At 41.1% G+C, this 20,451-nt stretch overlaps 1 protein-coding gene, 1 long non-coding RNA gene and 1 other non-coding gene across 6 annotated transcripts in view; 2 read left to right on the top strand and 1 right to left on the bottom strand.

Annotated features, from left to right (window-relative positions):
• Positions 1–20,451, top strand: part of ANXA3 (annexin A3) — a 54,383-nt gene that overhangs the window by 19,288 nt on the left and 14,644 nt on the right. For 3 of the 4 annotated variants that reach the window (XM_040480431.1, XM_040480418.1, XM_040480421.1), the window contains 5 exons: positions 1,603–1,690; positions 6,422–6,516; positions 9,893–10,006; positions 13,676–13,766; positions 17,857–17,936. In XM_040480431.1, the coding sequence (XP_040336365.1) occupies positions 1,603–1,690; positions 6,422–6,516; positions 9,893–10,006; positions 13,676–13,766; positions 17,857–17,936 (468 nt within the window). The remainder of the gene's footprint in view (positions 1–1,602; positions 1,691–6,421; positions 6,517–9,892; positions 10,007–13,675; positions 13,767–17,856; positions 17,937–20,451) is intronic. The other variant, XM_040480408.1, reaches the window with a different exon arrangement.
• Positions 6,986–7,092, top strand: LOC121040119 (U6 spliceosomal RNA). The gene has a single exon (XR_005795121.1). It is a non-coding gene; the product is annotated as a U6 spliceosomal RNA (small nuclear RNA).
• Positions 12,144–15,357, bottom strand: LOC121033811 (uncharacterized). The gene is made up of 2 exons (XR_005792129.1): positions 15,258–15,357; positions 12,144–12,750 (listed from the first exon to the last, which is right to left on the bottom strand). It is a non-coding gene; the product is annotated as an uncharacterized LOC121033811 (long non-coding RNA).

Here is a 20,451-nt window from a genome sequence, read left to right as displayed (position 1 = left end):
GAGAGAGAGAGAGAGAGAGAGAGAGAGAGAGAGAGAGAGAGAAAGAGAGAGAGAGAATCTTAAGTAGGCTCCAGGCTCAGTATGGAGCCTGACTCGGGGCTTGATCCCACGACCCTAGGATCATGACCTGAGCCGAAATCAAGTCTTAGATGCTCAACCCCTCCAATCTTCTTAAACATTGGTATCTTATATGTGAAATGGGTCATTCTTACTCATTTATCAGAGCTGTTGTGCAGGTCATATTAACATATCTATTAGGTGCCTAGCACAGTGCTGGGTGTGAAGCACTCAAATGCTCCAATATTGTGGTAGATCTTCTAAAATGCCAGATATTTAGATAAGATCAACATAAAAGTTCCTAGATGGATAGAACTGAAATGAAGCCAATTGGTTCTGTGAGTCCATAAAATATTTACTAAGCCTTGGAGAAATGATTCTCCAAAGATTATATTGAAGTGACTGATTTCTTACAGGTGCCATTAGATCAGACGCATTCACAACTAGTTTCTAACCTGTTATAAATACTCTTTTAGAATTAGAATTCCTTATTTTGGATGCTTTAAGATTAAATAAAGTGTTTGATCGTATTGAAACAAATTGTTCAACCTAATGTACTGAATCAGTGGCTTCTCATTTTTTACTGTGCCAGAACATTAATTTTCCATTCACTTTAATGTGGCAAGATAATGTCCAATTGTGAAAATATTAAACACTTCAGGAGAGCCTAAATGAAGCCATGTTAGCACAAGACAACAGAACCAATATTATTCAGTAACAGGATAGGAAAATCAACTTAGAAAGAAAACATTATTACTGTAAAGACACGTTTTTATTCCAAGAGTTAGGAAATAACGTATAAATACATGTTTACTTGGATTTTTCTCAACATCTTTGTGGCTGTTGTACAGTCTCTTAAGCAGTTTTAAGATATTTTATCCTTTCTGTAAAATGGTCTTTCCCAGTTTACTGATGTATTTCTAATTTGTGTGTTTAAAATTAGTATCATGGCATTTTTCATTTCCATGCTATTCCTGAAGGTTTATGTTAATGGCTTTCAGAGTTTATCAGCCGCAATCCTTTAAACAAAGCTTAAGAACACACAGTCCTAATGGGGTTTTCATTTGTGGATCCTTTAGTGTAAGGTTCCCCAAGGACAGTGGTCAGCATTAATGAAAACATCTTGAAGTCTGTAAACCACAGTTACTTCTGTGTTAGATGTAGTGAAAAGCCTTGAGCTATCACTTGAAAACAAAGAGGATGCAGGAAATTCTCTCTCATTGCTTTCACGCAGATGCCACTTTATAGCAAATATTTTTCGGAGTCACCAGGATTAACATAATTTATTGTTCTAGAGAACAAATGTTGTATATTTCTAATTTGTTACACCAGAGGGGAAAAATGAAAGGCCTCTTTGTATATGTAGCAAATGTCACATTGCCTGCCTGTCTGGGGATGGGAGGGTCTCCTGGACCACTCCTGAAGAGAAAGGAAGTTGTTGCAAATTATGGGTTTGTTATGCTTCCAACGTGCATGTGGGAATGTACATAATACAAACAAAGAGGTCATTTTGAACTAGTGGCACTTCAAAATATTTCCTTCCAGGTTGGACACCGAGGGACAATGCAAGATTATCCGGGCTTCAGCCCATCAGTGGATGCTGAAGCGATTCGCAAGGCAATCAGAGGAATTGGTCAGTACTGCTTTGTAATTCCTCTCTTTATGTTGAAGCAAATCAAGAAAGTTACAATTTAAGTGCATTCGTTCAGGGGTGCCTGGGTGGCTCAGTCAGTTAAGTGTCTGACTCTTGATTTTGGCTCAGGTCATGATCTCACGGTTTGTGAGTTCAAGCCCCACATCTGGCTCTGTGCTAACAGTTCAAAGCCTCTCTTGGAGTTCTCTCTCTCCCTCTTTCTGTCCTTACCCCACTTGTGCTCTCTCTCTCTCTCAAAATAAATAAATAAACTAAAAAAATATTTTTTAAGATTTAAAAAAATAAAATAAAAAATAAAAGTGCATGATTCAATTTGCCCAAGTTGGGTTACTTGACTATAGAAATTGTAAGGACTGGAGCACCTGGGTGGCTCGGTTGGTTAAGCATCCGACCAGCTCAGGTCATGATCTCGTGGGCTTGTGAGTTCAAGCCCTGCATCAGGCTCTGTGCTGACAGCTCGGAGCCTGAAGCCTGCTTCAGATTCTATGTCCTGCTCTCTCTCTGCCCCTCCCCTGCTCAGGCTCTGTCTCTGTCTCAAAAATAAATAAACATTAAAAAAAAAATTTTAGAAATCATAAGGACTTTTAAAAAATGTGAAATAATAAGGAAAAATGTATGGGACACCCAGTTTTATTAAATCTTAATATTTGCCATATTTACTTAATAGGAAACACTACCATCACCATGGACCAACAAGAATGGTCATCGTAATGAATCATTACAGATACCATCCCTGCTGATTCTTCCTGGATCTCTTTCCTCCTCAGTTCCCTTTCCACACTGATTTGTAATGCCACTTCTGTCTTGTAAGTTTCTCTATTTTTCTGCTCATTTTTCTCACCATCCTAAACTAGAATGTATTCTCGTGAAACTTAATTCTGTAACTACATGTGTATGTATGTATTGTTTTCTGTGGCCTCAAACAGTATAAATTGGAACCATGTTGTGTATTATATGTACATTCTTCTGCAACTTCTTTTTGTCTGTTAACATTTTTTTAAATTTTTTAAAAATGTTTATTCATTTTTGAGACAGAAAGAGAGCGCAAGCAGAGGAGGGACAGAGGGAGAGGGAGACACAGAATCTGAAACAGGCTCCAGGCTCTGAGCTGTCAGCACAGAGCCCGACGCGGGGCTCAAATCCATGAACTGTGAGATCATGACCTGGGCCAAAGTCTGATGCTTAACCAACTGAGCCACCCAGGCGCCCCTCTTAATATTATGTTTTTGAGATTTATCCATGTTGATATGTTTAGCTCTGCTTCATTAACTTTACTTGCATAGTAGTCTATTGAATTATTAGATCATAAGATGGGATATTGATGGAACATGTAAACTGCCTACAATTCTTTTTTCTATTACAGTATAAAAATGCTGCATTGAATATTCCTGTGTACATCTTGTGCACATTTGCTAGCATTTCTCTAGAACATAACAAATGGAATTCAGAGTTGAAGATGTTCCTCTTCAAATTAACTAGAAATTTTGCCAAACTGCTCTCTAAAATAATATGCAAATTAACATTCCTAACTAGCAGTACATGAGACTTAGTCGTGCTCCATATTCTCACCAATACTGCTAAGGTCACACTGTTCTGTTTTCCCAACTGAGTGGCTCTAAAATTGTATCTCACTCTGCATGTATGTTTGCTTCCTCTCTTCCCCATCCCCCAAGACTGATATGATTGAGTCTCCTTTCTTGTTCATTTGCTTCTTCTTTCTTGAATTATTTCTTCATATCTATTACCCATTTTTTCAGTTGGATTGTCTTCTTCATGATTGGCAAGATTTTTTCTTTTTTATAAATTCTGGATATAAACTTTTTTTTAAAATTACAATCCATGAAAATATCTTCTTCCAGTCTGTGATTTTCTTTTAACATTGGTTATAGTAGTTTATATTGCATAGAAATTTTAAATTTTAGTGAAATCAAGTTTACCAGTATTTTTTTATGATATACTTATTATTGTGCCTTTTCTGTAATGGGCTCATAAAGATATTCTCCTGTGTTTTCTCTCCAAAGTTTTACAGTCTTATTTTTCACATTGGGATGTTCAATCTACCTGGACTTAACGTTTGTATATTTAAAGGTATCTAATTTTATTTTATCTCGAGTGGCTAGTTCATTGTCCCAGCACAATTTATTGAAGAATACATCCTTTCCACACTGATTTGTAATGCCACTAGTGTCTTGTAAGTTTCTCTTTTTTTCTGCTCTCTGCTATGCTCCATTGGTCTGTTTGCCTATCCCTGTCTCAATATCACATTGTCATAGTTACTATTATAATTTTATAATTAGTATCTAATAGGGCAAAAGCTTTTCTTGGCCCAATTCCCTCCCCTCTGAATTTTAGGGTCAATTTGTTAGGTTCCATGAAATATATTGTCAGGTTTTTTTTTTATTGGTGTAATATTATCTCATTTCTGTCTGTTTGGCTTTACATTTTTCTTTCTGTTTCTAAATGACAGTCATTTCTTCCTTTCTCTCTGTGCTTTCCCTGTTTATGCTCGATGTTGAGTAGACTGTTCCATTAGGTTAATGTCAAATTGAACAAATTAATAGTCTTTAAATTCTATTGCTTGTCTTTTTTTTTTCTTAATATCATGTTTCTTCACAAATTTTTGCATTTGGGGTTGCAGAAGCAGAACCATTACCTATGTGTTCTCAGTCCAGAATCAGGTACCCTAATGGCATTTGCATTAGACATGTGTCTGATCCCGTCTCTGAACTAGGAGGCAGCTGTTTTACTTTCCTGTCTCGAGCATATGCAAAAGCAAGAGATGAAAAACCTCCTAGCATACAAACTACACACAACTGCGAGCAGTAGCTTTGTCTGGAGTCTAGGGCCATAAGGCGTAGAGATGCAGAGAAGGGGTAGAAAATTAGAACAGAGATGGGAGGCAGAAGCTAGACCCTAAAGAGCAGGTGCATGAGCTACGGGGCTTGAGCTTCATCCTGAAGGTTACAGAGAACCATTAGGATTTCAACCGAGGGATTGACATGATCAGGTCCATTTTAAAGAATTTACTGAGGCAGGGGTGCCTGGGTGGCTCAGTCACTTGAGCGTCCGACTTCAGCTCAGGTCATGATCTCACAGTCCATGAGTTCGAGCCCCGCATCGGGCTCTGTGCTGACAGCTCAGAGCCTGGAGCCTACTTTGGGTTCTGTGTCTTCCTCTCTCTCTCTCCCTACCCCTCCCCTGCTCATGCTCTGTCTCTCTCTGTCTCAAAAATAAATAAAAACATTACAAAAAAAATTTTTTTTAAGAATTTACTGAGGCAGTAATTACAGTATGAATTGGAAGGGGGTCAAATCAGGAGGCTATTGATGTTTCTAGATAAAATATGATGCATGCACAAGGGCCAAGGAGAGGGCAAATTCGAGAGATGCTGATGATTGCTACCCTGTAGGGAGTAAAGAAAAGAAAGGGGTAGACCACTAGGGTCTTTGGTTGGGTGACTGTATCCATAGTGATGCCATTGATGAGGGTGCATAGAATGAAACACAAGTTAGAGAGGAAAGAGAATGAATTCAACCCGGAGCATCTGAGATACTTGTGCAGTTGGGGGTGGCTAGTCGTGCCCCAACACAGATGCCATTACAGGTCCAAATCGATCATCAGACTCACAGGACACAACTAGGCTTTAATTGAGTTCCATGTTTACTTAATGCCATAGAAGAATCCAGGACCAGAGATGTGGTGGGACAACATCTTTTCCCTGGGAGGCCCAGCCACTAACCAAGTACATGGTTTGTTTGCCCTATCCTTTGATGTATATAGAGTATGTACCATGGCCACTGGCATATATAGCCAAGGAGCATGTGGGTCACCTCAACACTGAGAAGATGAGCCTTGAGTTCCAACTGATTTTTTATACCATGAATCACATAGGCCCAAGAAACATAAGCCAACTCAGAGCTCCCCAACCCAGGGGTAGTCCTCACTGCAAATGAGGTGGACACAACTCCCCATGTTACTTCATACTTTAATTACCAAGAAAATAGTGACCTTGAGGACGTTCTCAAACAGGCCAGCATCAGCCCTTTACTTACAACGGGTGCTTAAGTCTATGGGTCTGGGATGTCTGAAAGTGGTACAACTCAGAGAGGGAAATATATGTTTTGGGGTCAGAGATTTGGTTTTACATTCTTGCTACTAAAAAGCTGCATGACTTTGGCAAATGAGATAACTTTTCTAAATATTGTGTTTTCATCTTTGGAACAGCTGAATCCTACCTACCGCCCAGAGCTTCAGTGAATATTAACTATGACCATGAATAAAAGGTATCTAGAATATGGCAGGTTCTCAATACATGTCAGTTCCTTTTTTTTAGAGAAAAATATTTGACATCAAGTATGGAGATAAGAGAGAGATAAAAGGTGATAGGACAGCAACTGAACCTCATAAGGGGGGAAAAACCCTAGTTCAAAAGCAACACATTCCTCGCACTGCTCCCTCAGTCTGATATACAGGGAGGAATATTTGGACAATAATTGTTGTCTTTCCCCCAAACTCCCCCAAATTAATTTTCTTTTCCGAAAGCCTGGCAAAGAAATGCAGATTCCAACCTGGTAAGAACCTGGAAATTAAAAATTAAAATGCCTTCCTCTCTGCATTTGTTTCAAACCATTGATCATTTTTCCTTTGTTCATAACAGATATTAGGCATCTTTGGGTTGATGGTGAGTAATATTCTTTTTGTCTCGTTTAGGAACCGATGAGGAAACACTCATCAGCATTCTGACTGAAAGGACAAATGCACAGCGGCAGCTGATTGTTCAGGCGTATCAAGCAGCATATGGAAAGGTATGATTTGATTAACATGACAACTAGTATATGTGCTGCCGAAGCGAGCACAACATGACAACTAGTAAAGAGCTAATCACTATGGATCAGGGATGCTCCCACATGATTATGCCTGCAGATCTTTTGTTTCAGCCCAAGTGTAACAGAAAGTACCCTGTGTATCCAGTCACAGGTAGGAGTCCTGGTTTTGCTCTTAACTGGCTGAATGGCTTTGCATATGTTATTTGCTCTTTCTGGACCTCACTTTTTCCACCTGTTGAATAAGGAGGGTTGCCTTAGACAAGTAACGTTAAACCAGGAATGATTCTGCTCCCCAAAAGATATTTGGCAATGTCTTGAGACATTTTGATTATCACACCCGGTGGGAGAGAAAGGGATGTTTCTGGAATGTGGTGGGTGGAGGTCAGGGATGCCACTAAAGATCCTGCAATGCACAAGACAGCCCCCATAGGTAAGAATTATCTGACCAGTGCTCACGTCGACAGCACATATACTAAAATTGGAACGATATAGAGAAGATTAACTTGGTCCCTGTGCAAGGATGACGTGCACATTCGTGAAGCGTTCCATATTTTTCTTTGTGAGTTTGAACCCTGCATCTAGTTCTGTGCTGACAGGGCAGAGGCTGCTTGGGATTCTCTGTCTCCCTTCTCTCCGCCCCTCCCCCAGTTGTGTGCTCTGTCTCTCTCTCTCTCTCAAAATAAAGACATAAATTTTTCAAAAAAAAAAAAAAAAGGATTATCTGACCAATTATCTGGTAGATCCTGTCTTCGATGATCTTCAATTTGTCTTCCAACTTTAAAATGTTTTTGTAATTGTAGATTTAATTCATTCAGCAAATGAAAACTTACTTGTATACAAGAACATTTTGTGTCTTTTCCACACAATGTATTTGTTCAATAATAAACTACGATGTGTCAGGAGTGGGATATTTCTCTGTGTCAGGAGATATCCTTGTCTTTGGAGACTCACTGATCTAAAAAGCAGATCCCTCTTTTTCTTATGAGGTTAAAATTTTATTAGAAAAATTAGAAGTAGGGGCACCTGGATGGCCCAGTTGGTTAAGCGTCTGACTTTGGCTCAGGTCATGATCTCACGGTTTGTGGGTTTGAGCCCCACATCCGACTCTGTGCTGGAGTCGTGTCTCCCTCTCTCTTTGTGCCTCCCCTACTCAAGCTCTGTCTCCCTCTGTCTCTCAAAAATAAATAAACATTGAAAAAAAATTTTTTTTAAAGAAAGAAAAATAAGTGAATAAAATAAATTCGGATTTTGGTAAGTGGTATGAAAGAATTAAAATGGGATGGTGTGGTAGAGAGTGACTGGTGAATGGCTCCTTGAAATAGGGTGGTGAAGACATATCAGTGACAGGGTGTTACCTTACTCTCAGCTGAAAGTAAACAGTACTAAGGATTCTGGTTTTTTGTTTCTGTTTTTGCTTTTGTTTTTTTATTTGCTTGATCTGGGGAAGAGCATTACAGACAGAAGGCCCAGCAAATGCAAAAGCCCTGAGGCAAAAACAAGCCGGGAATATTTAAGAAACAGAAAGACTTCCAATATGGCAGAAGTGTGGAGAATAGAGGGAGCAGATGGGAAAGATGCCATGGGGGCGCCGCCCCCCCCCCCCGGGATTTCAAATATGCTGGGCCTTGCCGTCTTGCTACAGAGTTTAGGTTTTACTCTAAGAACAACAGAGAATCATTGAAAGTCTGTAAGCAAGAGAATACTGTAAACTAATTTATATTTTCAAAAGATCATTTTAGCTTCTGTGGCTAACAAACTGTGGTGGGAAAAGAGTGGTAACAAAGCAGTCAGCCTGCTGAGTCCAGGTGAGGACTGAGGGTGTATAGTGACCATCCACAGGCAGCTCAGGCATCACCTCCTGGCAGTGTTTTCCACACCCCCAGACTCTATGAAGACACCCTTCATAATATTTAACCTTCACACTTTATCAGATACTTAACATATTATACTGAAATTTTATCTTCAAATATTTCTGGTTTTCCTATTAGAGTATAATATCCTAGGAGTAAAGATTTTTAACTCACCTTTAAAAGCCTACCACATGGGGTGCCTGGGTGGCGCAGTCGGTTAAGCGTCTGACTTCAGCCAGCTCACGATCTCGCGTCGGGCTCTGGGCTGATGGCTCAGAGCCTGGAGCCTGTTTCCAATTCTGTGTCTCCCTCTCTCTCTGCCCCTCCCCTGTTCATGCTCTGTCTCTCTCTGTCCCAAAAATAAATAAATGTTGAAAAAAAAAAAAATTAAAAAAAAAAAAAAGCCTACCACAGAGCAGGTGCCCAGTAAATGTCTGTCAAATTTAATGAATTGCCAAGCTTCTCAAAAAGGCAAAACACTCACGTATAGGGAACATGAATGATCCATTGGCCTTTCAGTATTTCCAAAATATGGAGGAAGGAAGGATGGAGGTGAAGGGTGACCCCATTTTTCACAGTGGGATGGAATGAGAGCATGTGAAGGAGGATCCAGTTGGGAAGTCCTGGGTTGAGGACAGATGGTAATAACAGCTTAGCATTTAGAGAGGAAACACCCTGTGGCGATTAAAATGGAGCTAGTGACCCTTGGCTCTCTCCCATTTGTTTTGCCTGCTCCCCACCCACTGGGCCCCCCAGTGGCATGGTAGATGTTGGTATGTATCCACATTGTCATAGCAGTCTGGGAGGCTGCCAGCCTCTGTCTCAGAGCTGAAAATAATCAGCAGCAAGAAAATAATAATTCAATAACACTCCTTTGAATATTGAAAGTAAAAACCACATTACATGCCTTCAAGCAGGGAAGATGGACTGTACTTATGTAATAAGTGAAAACAGTGCCAAGGGACAATACTAAGTAATAGGTGCCCCATTACATTCAGGGTTTTCCCTGCTGTTGCCAGGAAACTGCTTTTGATGGCTCGTGGTTCCACACTCTTAGCAGAGGCAAGTGACCGCCGCTGTCCTCTGTTCCCTTTTCTCTCCAGAGTTCTTTAGCAGTCACTGAGAAACAAGGAATCGAGCAACTACCCATGAATCTGGGTGTGAATTACAGAGCTCCTCTTCCTCTTCTTCCCCCCACCCCAACCCAAGTATTGAGAGCATCTTCGGTGTGGGAAATGCATTGTGATACACAGTTCCTATCAGTGGCACTCATGTAACCCTTTCCATTGGCTTTCCTTCAGAAAACCTATAAAACAGAACAAGTTGGAAGCAGTCACAAAATGCAGATTAAATCCTTAGAAATAGTTCACCATGTCCTTTTATTCCCTGTGAATTGGCATGTTTTTGTTTGAATTGATACATATGTTTATCTTTCACTATGTGACTCTAAAGAAAGAGAAAGGAAAAGTATTTCACACTTTCTTCTTTGGGGTTCTTTATCTTAGGAACTGAAAGATGACTTGAAGGGTGATCTCTCTGGCCACTTTAAGGAACTCATGGTGGCCCTTGTGACTCCTCCAGCCATGTTTGATGCGAAGCAGCTGAAGAAATCCATGAAGGTATGAGCCCAGTCTGAGCCATTTCCATCTGAGATTTGACTATGTCATCAAGAGAGTGACTTTCTTCCAGTGCACACTTGAGACATGGGTGTAAAAAGGACAGATTGGATGTCATTTTGATGCTATACTATCCGAGTGGTAGAACAATACTGAAATGGGGAACGGTTGTGGAACCTTGAGCCCACATGTTCCTGGGCTGAAAGGATATTGTCATATCCTAATTCTATTTCCATGGTTTTTGACCCAAAGAGTCAAATTCTCTACTTTGTTGTCATTGAGAGTAAATGGCACCATCATCAACCCCATTGCTTAGGTCAGAAACCCAAAAGAATCTTTGATCCCTTGCTTTCCCTCACTCTTCAAAGCTCCCAAATCTGTCTGCAAGTCCATCTATCAGAAATGTGTGCAGGGCGCCTGGGTGGCTCAGTTGGTTAAGCGTCCAACTGTTGGTTTCAGCTCAGGTCATGATCTCATGATTCATGAGTTTGAGCCCCATGTCGGGTCCTGCCCTGACAGTGAAGAGCCTGCTTGGGATTCTCTCTCCTTCTCTCTCTGCCCCACCCTAGCTCACATGCTTGCTCACGTGCTTGCATGCACATGCACACTCTCACTCTCTCAAAATAAAAAAAAAAAGAAAGAAAGAAAGAAAGAAAGAAAGAAAGAAAGAAAGAAAGAAATGTGTGCATGTCTCTCAGGATTCATTGCTACCATTCTACTTCAACCACCACCATCTCTTGACTGGACCATATCAATAGCTTTCTAGTTGGTCCTTTTGCCTCTATTTTTGCCCACTTGAAATCCATTCACCACAGAATAGCCAAAATTATTTTTATAAAGTCATTTTTGGAATCATATTATACTATTCACCTGCATAAATCTCCAATGGCTTTGAATACTTAAAATCCAAACTTCTTACCATGACCTTCATCACCCATCACAGTCTGGCTCCTATCTCTTGACTTCTTAAAAATTCTATCTGTGCTGGTCAGGGTTTCCCAGAGAAGCAGAAGCAGTAGGCAGGAGATATATATTACTAGATTTATTGCAAGGAATTGGTTACATAATCATGCAACTGGCTGGGCAGATCCAAAATCTGTAGGGCAGGCTGGAACTCTAAGCACAAGCTGGAGCTGTTGCCCGCAGATGGAATTTCTTCTTCTTCAGAGAAGCCTCAGCTCTGCTCTGAAAGCCTTTCAACTAAGTTGGATCCACCTGAAATATCTAAGATGATCTCCTTTACTTAAAGACACTCAATAATGGACTTTAGTTATGTCTACAGAATACCTTCACAACAAACCTAGATTTGTGTTTGATTGAGTTAACTGAGGACTGTAGCCTGGCCAAGTTTATAAAGTTCCATAAAACTGCCCATCACATCCTCTCCTCCCTCTCCCCCGATTCAGTACTATAGCTACACCGGCCTTCTCTCTGCTGCTTGAACATTCTAAGCTTATTCCTACCTTGAGGTCTTTATACATGATGTTCTTTCCATCTGGAATGTTTCCCTCCACATATTTTCTATCAATTCACTCAGTTTAATTTTCTTAATTGCACGTAATACCATCTAAAATTATGTCGTTTATTTTTTGCTATTTGTTTATTGTTTTTTTTTCCATCCAATTAAAAGGTATATCTCCATCATAACAGGTAACCTCATCAGTTTTGGTCTGCATCTTCTGAAATGAAGTAGGTGCTCAATGCATTTGTTGAGAGGAAGGAAGGAGTCTATATCTGAGGCATAAGCTGTATTCTGCCTCCTTATCAGAGATAGGAGATAGTTTTCTTTTCTGTGGAAGACGTATAGGCACCCAAGAAGCAGATGCCAAGATGGGATGAGACACACAAGAGATTTCCTGGGGAAAATCTTTTTTTTTTTTTTTTAATGCTTATTCATTTTTTGAGAGACAGAGAGAGACAGAGCATGAGTAGGTCAGGGGCAGAGAGAAATGGAAACACAGAATCTGAAGCAGGCTCCAGGCTCTGAGCTGCCAGCACAGAGCCCGATGCAAGGCTTGAATTCATGAACTGCAGGATCATGACTGAGCCGAAGTTGGCCACTTAACTGATTGAGCCACCCAGCACCCCCCTCCCTGGGGGAGATCTTATGAGGGATAAAGAAGTGTCAGAGCAGGGTAAGTTGGGTGAAGCTTCAGATGGCAATACAGGGCTTACACACATGACAGAGGGACAGAGGTAGGCTCAGATAGGAGGAGCCTCCGTGCACAGGGCAGCTCAAAGAAAACCATGGCAGGCCGATGGGGAGCTCCAAAGCAAAGGACTGCCCTTTGGAGAAGTCCTACACCGGGCAGAAATGGCCCAGCTCCAGTACCCCTTCCATGTTCAGTCACTTGCTGAGACAGCTTGGAGGGAGAATAGCCTTTTGGTGAACCACGTGGCAGATCCAGAGCTATGGCAGTTGAAGGCTATCAACCAACTATGTTCTTTGCAGCAGATTCTCTTAAAATGAAGTCTGAGTGGTGCATTTCTATGGCTGCCACATGGGGGGCAGTTTAACAGGTACAATAATAAGGATTAGATTCACCAATAAAGATTTAAAAAATTTCTCTCTTATGCAAAAGAAATCCAAAGTAAGCAGTCCAGAGCTGATAGTGTCATGACACTATCATTATCAGGCACTCAGGCTCCTTCTATCTTGAGGTTTGTTCATCTTCAGCTTGTAGATTCCACTTTTTGGCTAAAGATGGCAACTCAAGATCCAGGCAATATGTCTTTACCCCAGTCAGCTAAAAAGAATAAGAGACAAAGAAGGGTTCATTCCCTCTCTTTAAGGATTCTCAGAAATCGTATGTGGTATTTACATATATTCTATCGCTCATAATTTAGTCATATGAACAAACCTAGCTCTAAGGGAGGCTAGAGAGTAATATAGTATCTATTTGGATAGCTATGTGCTAAGTTATAAATTAAGGGTTTTATTATAAGCAAAGAGGGTAAAAGAGATGGGGTCCATTCAGTTTTGCTGTGAACCTAAAACTGATCTAAAAAATAGTCTGTTTTTAAATTAATTAATTAATTAAAACGGAGAGATGTTGAGGGCAACTAGGAATCTGTGCCACAGAGGGACAGAATTCAGCCTCTTTTCATAAGCTGCATCAACATTATTTGATCAAGTGCTAGTATAAATGGCTTTTCATAGAGTCACAGTGTGATTCAGTGACCTCAGTATAAATTAAGGCTCAGGGTCACTAGTCCCCAAGTCAACTAGGCCCATGACACACATTACTGAGCCTTTAAAAATCTCCCTGTATGAAGATGATACCTGCTGACCATCTAATGCAATGGTAGAAGGATGAACCCATTCAAAAGAATTGCAGAGCCCTTAATAAACATAATGGTGTGTTCAAATGCTCACTTCTGATCTTGAATGGCATAGGCTTTTCCCTTTGTGCTATTTCTTTCTGCAATTACTCAATTTATTCTTTACACTAGAGTAGGACATTTTCTTGAAAATGTGGGTGTCAGTTTAGATGATTTGTGTTATTTTTGTACTAAAGTATGTGGAAAAATTAGAAAACTATAGCAATATGCAACCTTATGTGGATTTACTAAAACTTCTTTTCGTCTGTATAAAACAAGGTATCAAGCCTGAAATGCATGAAATTAAGTGTTTTAAGTATTCTAAAAATAGATTTCTTTTTTCTTTTTTAGGGTGTCGGAACAAGCGAACATGCATTGATTGAAATCCTCACCACCAGAACAAGCAGGCAGATGAAGGAGATCTCCCAAGCCTACTATACAGGTAGTCTTATTTTCTGCTTACTTTTCCCACTGTCCACACACATATGAGCCAATGTTGCTTTTCCCAGACACCCAGCACGCTCTTCTTCGCAAGGCATTTGGGGAAGGCAAGACATAAAAAGGAGGATACGTTCTAAAATGGGCTAAATGTGGATTTCCAGAGAAATTTTGAATATGACCCAAGCTAGAAACTGCTGCATAACAATGGCATTGACATTTCTCATTTATAACATTACAGCTATAGAGGATTTTGCCCTTGGCAATCACTATTTATTGAACCAACTATTTTCATCAATGTAAGATTTCATTAAATCATGGTATATTAATATTGTATATTAAAAACCGCTCAGATTAGCTTCATGATTTTTGGTGTGGAAAATGAGACGAACCATTTAGAGAATGTGTTGAGCATGTGGATTCAGTATAATTAGCTCAAGTCCTAATAGTCTGTCAGCTGTGACACAGACTACCGAGGGTTAATTCTGACAGACTACCGAGGGTTAGCATGACTACACAAGTTAAAGCACAGCCCCCAAAGGACTACCCTCACTTCAGACACCAGCCACAAGCTCAGTGCTCCTAGGCCGCGTGCCCTTCTGACCAAACGGCTACACATTTAGGGGTTCTCACTACTTCCTCGGGTTCAATAGCTCACTAAAATGACTCACAGAATTTAAGAAAGCATTATACAGTCAACCCCTGAACAACGTGAGGGTTAGGGGCACCGACCCCCAGCACAGTTCAAAATCCATGTATGACTTTTCACTCCCTCAAAACCTAACTGCTAGGGGCGCCTGGGTGGCGCAGTCGGTTAAGCGTCCGACTTCAGCCAGGTCACGATCTCGCGGTCCAGGAGTTCGAGCCCCGCGTCAGGCTCTGGGCTGATGGCTCAGAGCCTGGAGCCTGTTTCCGATTCTGTGTCTCCCTCTCTCTCTGCCCCTCCCCCGTTCATGCTCTGTCTCTCTCTGTCCCAAAAATAAATAAAAACGTTGGAAAAAAAAAAAAAAAACCTAACTGCTAATAGCCTGCTGTTGACCAGAAGCCTTACTGGTAACATAAACAGTCAATTAACACATACTTTGTATGTTATATGTGTTAGATACTGTGTTCTTATAATAAAGTAAGCTGGAGTTAAGAAAATGGTTTTAAGAAAATCACAAGGAGGGGCATTTGGGAAGCTCAGGAGGTTGAGCGTCCGAATTTGGCTCAGGTCATGATCTCATGGTTCGTGAATTTGAGCCCCACCTTGGGCTTACTGCTGTCAGTGCAGAGCCCGCTTCAGATCCTCTGTCCCCCTCTATCTCTGCCCCTCCCCTGCTCACATTTTCTCTCTCGCTCTCAAAAATGAATAAACATTGAAACAAACAAAAAAGGGAAATCGTAAGGAAGAAAAAATACATTTACAAAATTGTACTGCATTTGTTGAAAACACCCACATATAGGTAGACTGTGCAGCTCACACCCATGTTGTTCACGGGTCAGTTGTACTTACAATTATAATTCTACTTGAAAGAGTAGAAGTGAGGACCAGCCAAGTGAAGACATTCAGAGGAGACGTCTGAGAGGGTCCCAAACACAAAGCTTCCGTGTTCTCTGGATGGATCTCCTTCCCGGCACATCGATATGTAATTACCAACCGGGGAAACTCCTTGGATCTTTGGTATCCAGCTTTTATTAAGGATTCATTACATAGGCATGACTGGTTGCATAACTGGCCACACGACTGATCTCCATCTCAGTCCCCCTCCTTTCACTGCAGGTCAGGCTGACATCATGTGGCTCAAAGCCCCAACCCTTCTAAATCACATGGTTGGTCTTTCTGGTGGGACCAGCCCCTACCCTGAGTTGTGTCGTTAGCATAAATTCAGCTGTGGTTCGTGGGCACCTGCCACGAATAACAGACATTCCTATTATTTGGGAAATTCCAAGGATTTAAAAGTTACCAGCTAGGAACCGGAACAAAGACCAGCCCAAATTCTGTATTATACAACAGCCCCCTGTAGCCCCCTCCAAGTACCCCAAGGGAGCCACAGTTTCTATGTTTCTGTATCAGAGAGGTTCTGCAGTAGAAGTCCAGAGAAGGGATATACTGGCTCTTAGATGGGTGTCAGATAGGTCACTTTGAGAAATTCTCATTAGAACGTAAATACCTTCACTTAGCTTAATGATAGGTAAGTGACTGTTTTATTCATGTGCTCATAAGGGCTCCATTCAAACGGAATCAGCACTAGGCATTTTAACAGAATTTAACATAGAGAATTGTTTAAACACTTTTTTTGGAGGACTGAAAAAACTAAAAGGGAACACAGGGATGACACAGAGGTATAAACAAACCCCAGGGCTGGAAGAACAAGGGAAAGAAGTTGGAGTTTTCAGGAACTAGAAGCTCAGAGGAGGGGTATCACCTGGCCAATGTTGGTGCCTCAGGGGCTCAGTGGAGAGATTTAAGGAACCAGAGTTCCGATCTCTGCAAAAGGGCTGCATCTGGCTGGAGCTGGCACCCTCCATGCTAAGTGACTTTTTCTAGGCGCCTGGAGCCAACCGCTGCTGCCAGGATTAAAGACCTTCACTGGTTTGCACTGACATGAGTAGCAAACAACTAACCTGTTTTGCTCTCCCCTGCCTTCCAGTCTCCCTCTACCCGCCCCCTTCCCCAGTGGTGGACCTAACAGGGAGTTGGAGCAGGGAAGAGGGGTACACAAGAGAAGTATAATTTGCAGTGTCCCAATCCCAGCTCCACAAAGTAAGGCATAGAAGGTTGAATTTGGAGTAGATGAGATAATTGCTTAATAATAGCCACAAACAGGTGCATTGTAGGTGTTTAAAATATTTGGTTCTCTGAGTTCAATGAGATTTGCATATAAATCAGAGCCAGAGACTGTATCCCAAGGTGACTTGTTACTTCTGGGTATTTCTTAGAAGAGTTACTACTCCATGAGTTGACTTGCCACTTGATATTTCTGGGGTCCAGCGTCTATGTACAAACAACCCTAAGACGTAAGCTCTATGAGGGCAGGAACTTTGTCTGGTTTTGTTCACTGCTGTAGCTCCAGTGACCAGAACAATGGGGAATAAATTCAAATATGCATTGAATGAATATCCTCAAGATTGAGATTGTCGTCTTAAGAGCCAAGTGAAAGTTCTAGCTTTTAGGATTGTTGTTTTGCAGGTATGAACTGTGGTAGTAGTTCAAAGTTATCAGAGGCCCCTATATCTCTGTGAGATAAGCTCTCTAAGGCTATAAGGAATGGGACAGCATTTAGGTTACCTTGATTAATAGGGATCCATGATACATAAGAAGTAAAAGAAGAAAACAGTCTTAATCATGTGTAGCTAAGCTTTACGGAGATGAGATTCAGGACACAGCATTAACCTGGAGACTCAGCCCTCTTGTCCCTTCCTCAATATCAGGCATTCATTGCTCCCTGTGCTAATGTTTCTGGTACAGTAACTCTTTTCCCTTTCTGCTTCTACTGTTCTCGAGAGCACCAAGTAACTTCTCTCCCCTTACCACATGGTGTTTGTCTACGTAGGCTTTTATTTCCTGCACGGTTTATGGTTTTTCTTGACTTCTGTTTTGTGCCTTATTCCTTAGGGTCTTTCCAGTTCTCTGTTGTTGTACTGTCTTTGACTCTTTTTCTGTATAGCTCACTCCCTAAGAGAAGATTCAGTGGGCTAAAAGGAGAGCTGAGAATGTAGTCTTTAAGTTGTGTGAATTATGTCCTGTTCAAGGTCCATGTTCTAGTACTGAAGAAGAAGGAAATAGTAATTGGAGGGCAAACTAGCAGCTTGCCCACACTAGCTTTTCCATTATCCATATTTTAATGCCACTGTCAGATAAAATGGACCATGATTTGACCCAAAAAGGCAATTCTTTCTGTTCTTACACATATGCCACCCCACACAACATGGTAATAGTTATGAGAAGAACGTGTCCGTATCAGAAGAGAACCAGCAAGATGAAAAGAAAGAGGTAAGATTTATTTTATCAGGTACTGACTCCTTGCCAAGGTTGACATTTAAGCTTTTCTCTGTTTTGTAATAATGTTTTTCAGTTTGTCAAGGCTTAATTTATTCTTATTTGGTTTCAGTATATAAGAAGAGTCTTGGAGATGACATCAGTTCGGAAACATCTGGAGATTTCCGGAAAGCTCTATTGACTTTGGCAGATGTAAGTTTTTATTTTTTCTTAACTGCCCAATAAGCTGCGTGCTTAATGATAATTTCTAGGGAGTTTAAAAATAACCAAACTAAGACAATGAGATTGCAATTCTCCTTATGAAATAATACATTCGTTTTACATTTTCATTTCTGGACTCCAAAGAATATTTATTTCTTTTGTTGGTATTTAAATTAAGTAGGAAGCATGATACAGAAAAATTTTCTTCAGAAATGGGTATATCAGCCTCTGGATTAAAAACAAACAAACAAAAAGACTTGCAATGGGTTGCCTGGGTGGCTCAGTTGGTGAAGCCTCCAACTTTGGCTCAGGTCATGATCTCACAGTTCGTGGGTTTGAGCCCCACGTTGGGCTCTGTGCTGACAGCTCAGAGCCTGGAACCCGCTTTGGATTCTGTGTATCCTTCTCTCTCTCTGCCCCTCCCCCACTTGTGCTCTGTCTCTCTCTCTCTCTCTATCAAAAATAAATTTTAAAAAATTAAAGATTTTTTTTAAAGTCTTTAAAAAAGACTTGTGAAAACAAACACAAAAACACGATTGCTGCAACTTTATGTTTGCTGCCTTTGGAAGAGTTGCTAAACCATTCGTCAGTGTGTGACCAAATGAGGCCACATCTAGCTCTCTCTTCTTAGGAGGCTCATGACTTCATAATAAAGGTGGTAAGGTCAAGGGTGAGATATAACCACATATGTGTACATGAGAGGAGGTAATTTAAGCCATATCTCACTGGCCCCTTTCAGCTGATTTACACAGCTCTTTACATGTGACGAAGTCCCAACGCTGGTCTCAGCCTGCGGGTAGAAATAGTACTTGTCGAAGTGAGGCATTATGCCACAAGAAAACAGTTTATCCTAATTATGGTTTCAGTTACTTCCAATGGTGAAAACCTTAAAGGTCGACCCGACAAAGCCAAACTGATGAGGCATTGCTGCAAACATGCACTCGCACAGGTTTGTGTGCAAGAGTGCACACGCATTTGTGCACGCACAGGAGCACACAACCTCCACAGGAGGCAATTGCAGAGTAGGACTTCAGGCCAGGTGTTTAGACTCAAACTGCCCTGGACTCTCACGCTCCTCGGCTGCCTGGTAGCTTTATTTAGACAAGTTACTTTAAGCCTTAAAACTTCTGTTTTCACATCTGTAAAACTAAAATAACAAGAGTACCAACCTCGGGGGCTGTTGTGAAGATAAAGAGAGAGAGCGCCTGTGTGTAAAGTACATAGCACCTAAAAAGTGATCGAGACGTGGTGGCGATGGCTTATTAGCAGTAGTACCATTGATAGTCAGCATTTTTTTTTTTAAGTTTATTTATTTATTTTGAGAGAGCAAGAAAGAGAGCAGAGGAGGGACAGAGAGAGAGAGAATCCCAAGCAGGCTCTGCACTGTCAGCGCAGAGGCTGATGCAGGGCTTGAACTCACGAGCTGAGATCATGATCTGAGCCGAAGTCAAGAGTCACAAACTCAACCAGATGCCCCGATAGTCAGCATTTTTTTTTTTTTCCTGGAGCAGAGTGCGCAATGAAATGGAATAAAAAGGCAAACTAACAGTGGAGTGGCAGCAGCACTGAAAAGGAAAATGAAAGAAACCACATGGAAATCAGACAAACACACAAGGACCTAATGTCTGTAAATGGCAATAAATGTGCTTTAAAAATATTACGGCCAAACATGCCATTCACCTACAATTCTCAAAATAATTCCGGCAATCCTCTTTCCTATCTCCCCTCTTTCTGTAGTGTGCTGAGTTTCTGTGCACAAGCACACATGCACTTAGCCACAGAGCCCTCAGTGTTAGAGTTCAAGGGTTTTGTCTTTTTAATAGACTTTATTTTTCAACATTTATTTATTTTTGGGAGAGAGACAGAGCATGAACGGGGGAGGGGCAGAGAGAGAGAGGGAGACACAGAATCGGAAGCAGGCTCTAGGCTCTGAGCCATCAGCCCAGAGCCTGACGCGGGGCTCGAACCCACGGACCGCGAGATCGTGACCTGGCTGAAGTCGGACGCTCAACCGACTGCGCCACCCAGGCGCCCCTAGACTTTATTTTTCAGAGAAATGTTAGACTTCCAGAAAAATGGAGCAGAAAGTACAGAGTTCCCTTATGCCCCTCACAGTTTCTCCTGCTATTAATATCTTGCATGGTGTAGTATATTATAATTGTCATTGAATACTGCTACATTATTATTATTATTGTTATTATTAACTAGAGTCCATAGTGGACATTAAGATTCACTCATGGGTTTGGACAAATGGATGATGCCATGTATCCACCGTTACAGTATCACACAGAATAGTTTTACTGCCCTAAAATTCCTACACTCCAGCTCTTCATCCTTCTCCTCCTCCCTTCAAAACCCTGGCTAACACTGGTCTTTTTACTGTCTATTGTTTTGCCTTTTTCAGCATGACATATGATGGGGACCACACAGTATGTTGTCTCTTCAGACTGACTTCTTACATTTAGTAATATGCTAAGTGTCTTTCATGGCTTGATAAGTCTTTTCC

The sequence above is a fragment of the Herpailurus yagouaroundi genome, unplaced genomic scaffold (genome assembly GCF_014898765.1).
Source record: "Herpailurus yagouaroundi ecotype Mexico unplaced genomic scaffold, PumYag 28, whole genome shotgun sequence".
Lineage (NCBI taxonomy): Eukaryota > Metazoa > Chordata > Mammalia > Carnivora > Felidae > Herpailurus > Herpailurus yagouaroundi.
Note: the sequence above shows the minus strand (reverse complement) of the source record. Positions and strands in the feature narration are given on the sequence as shown.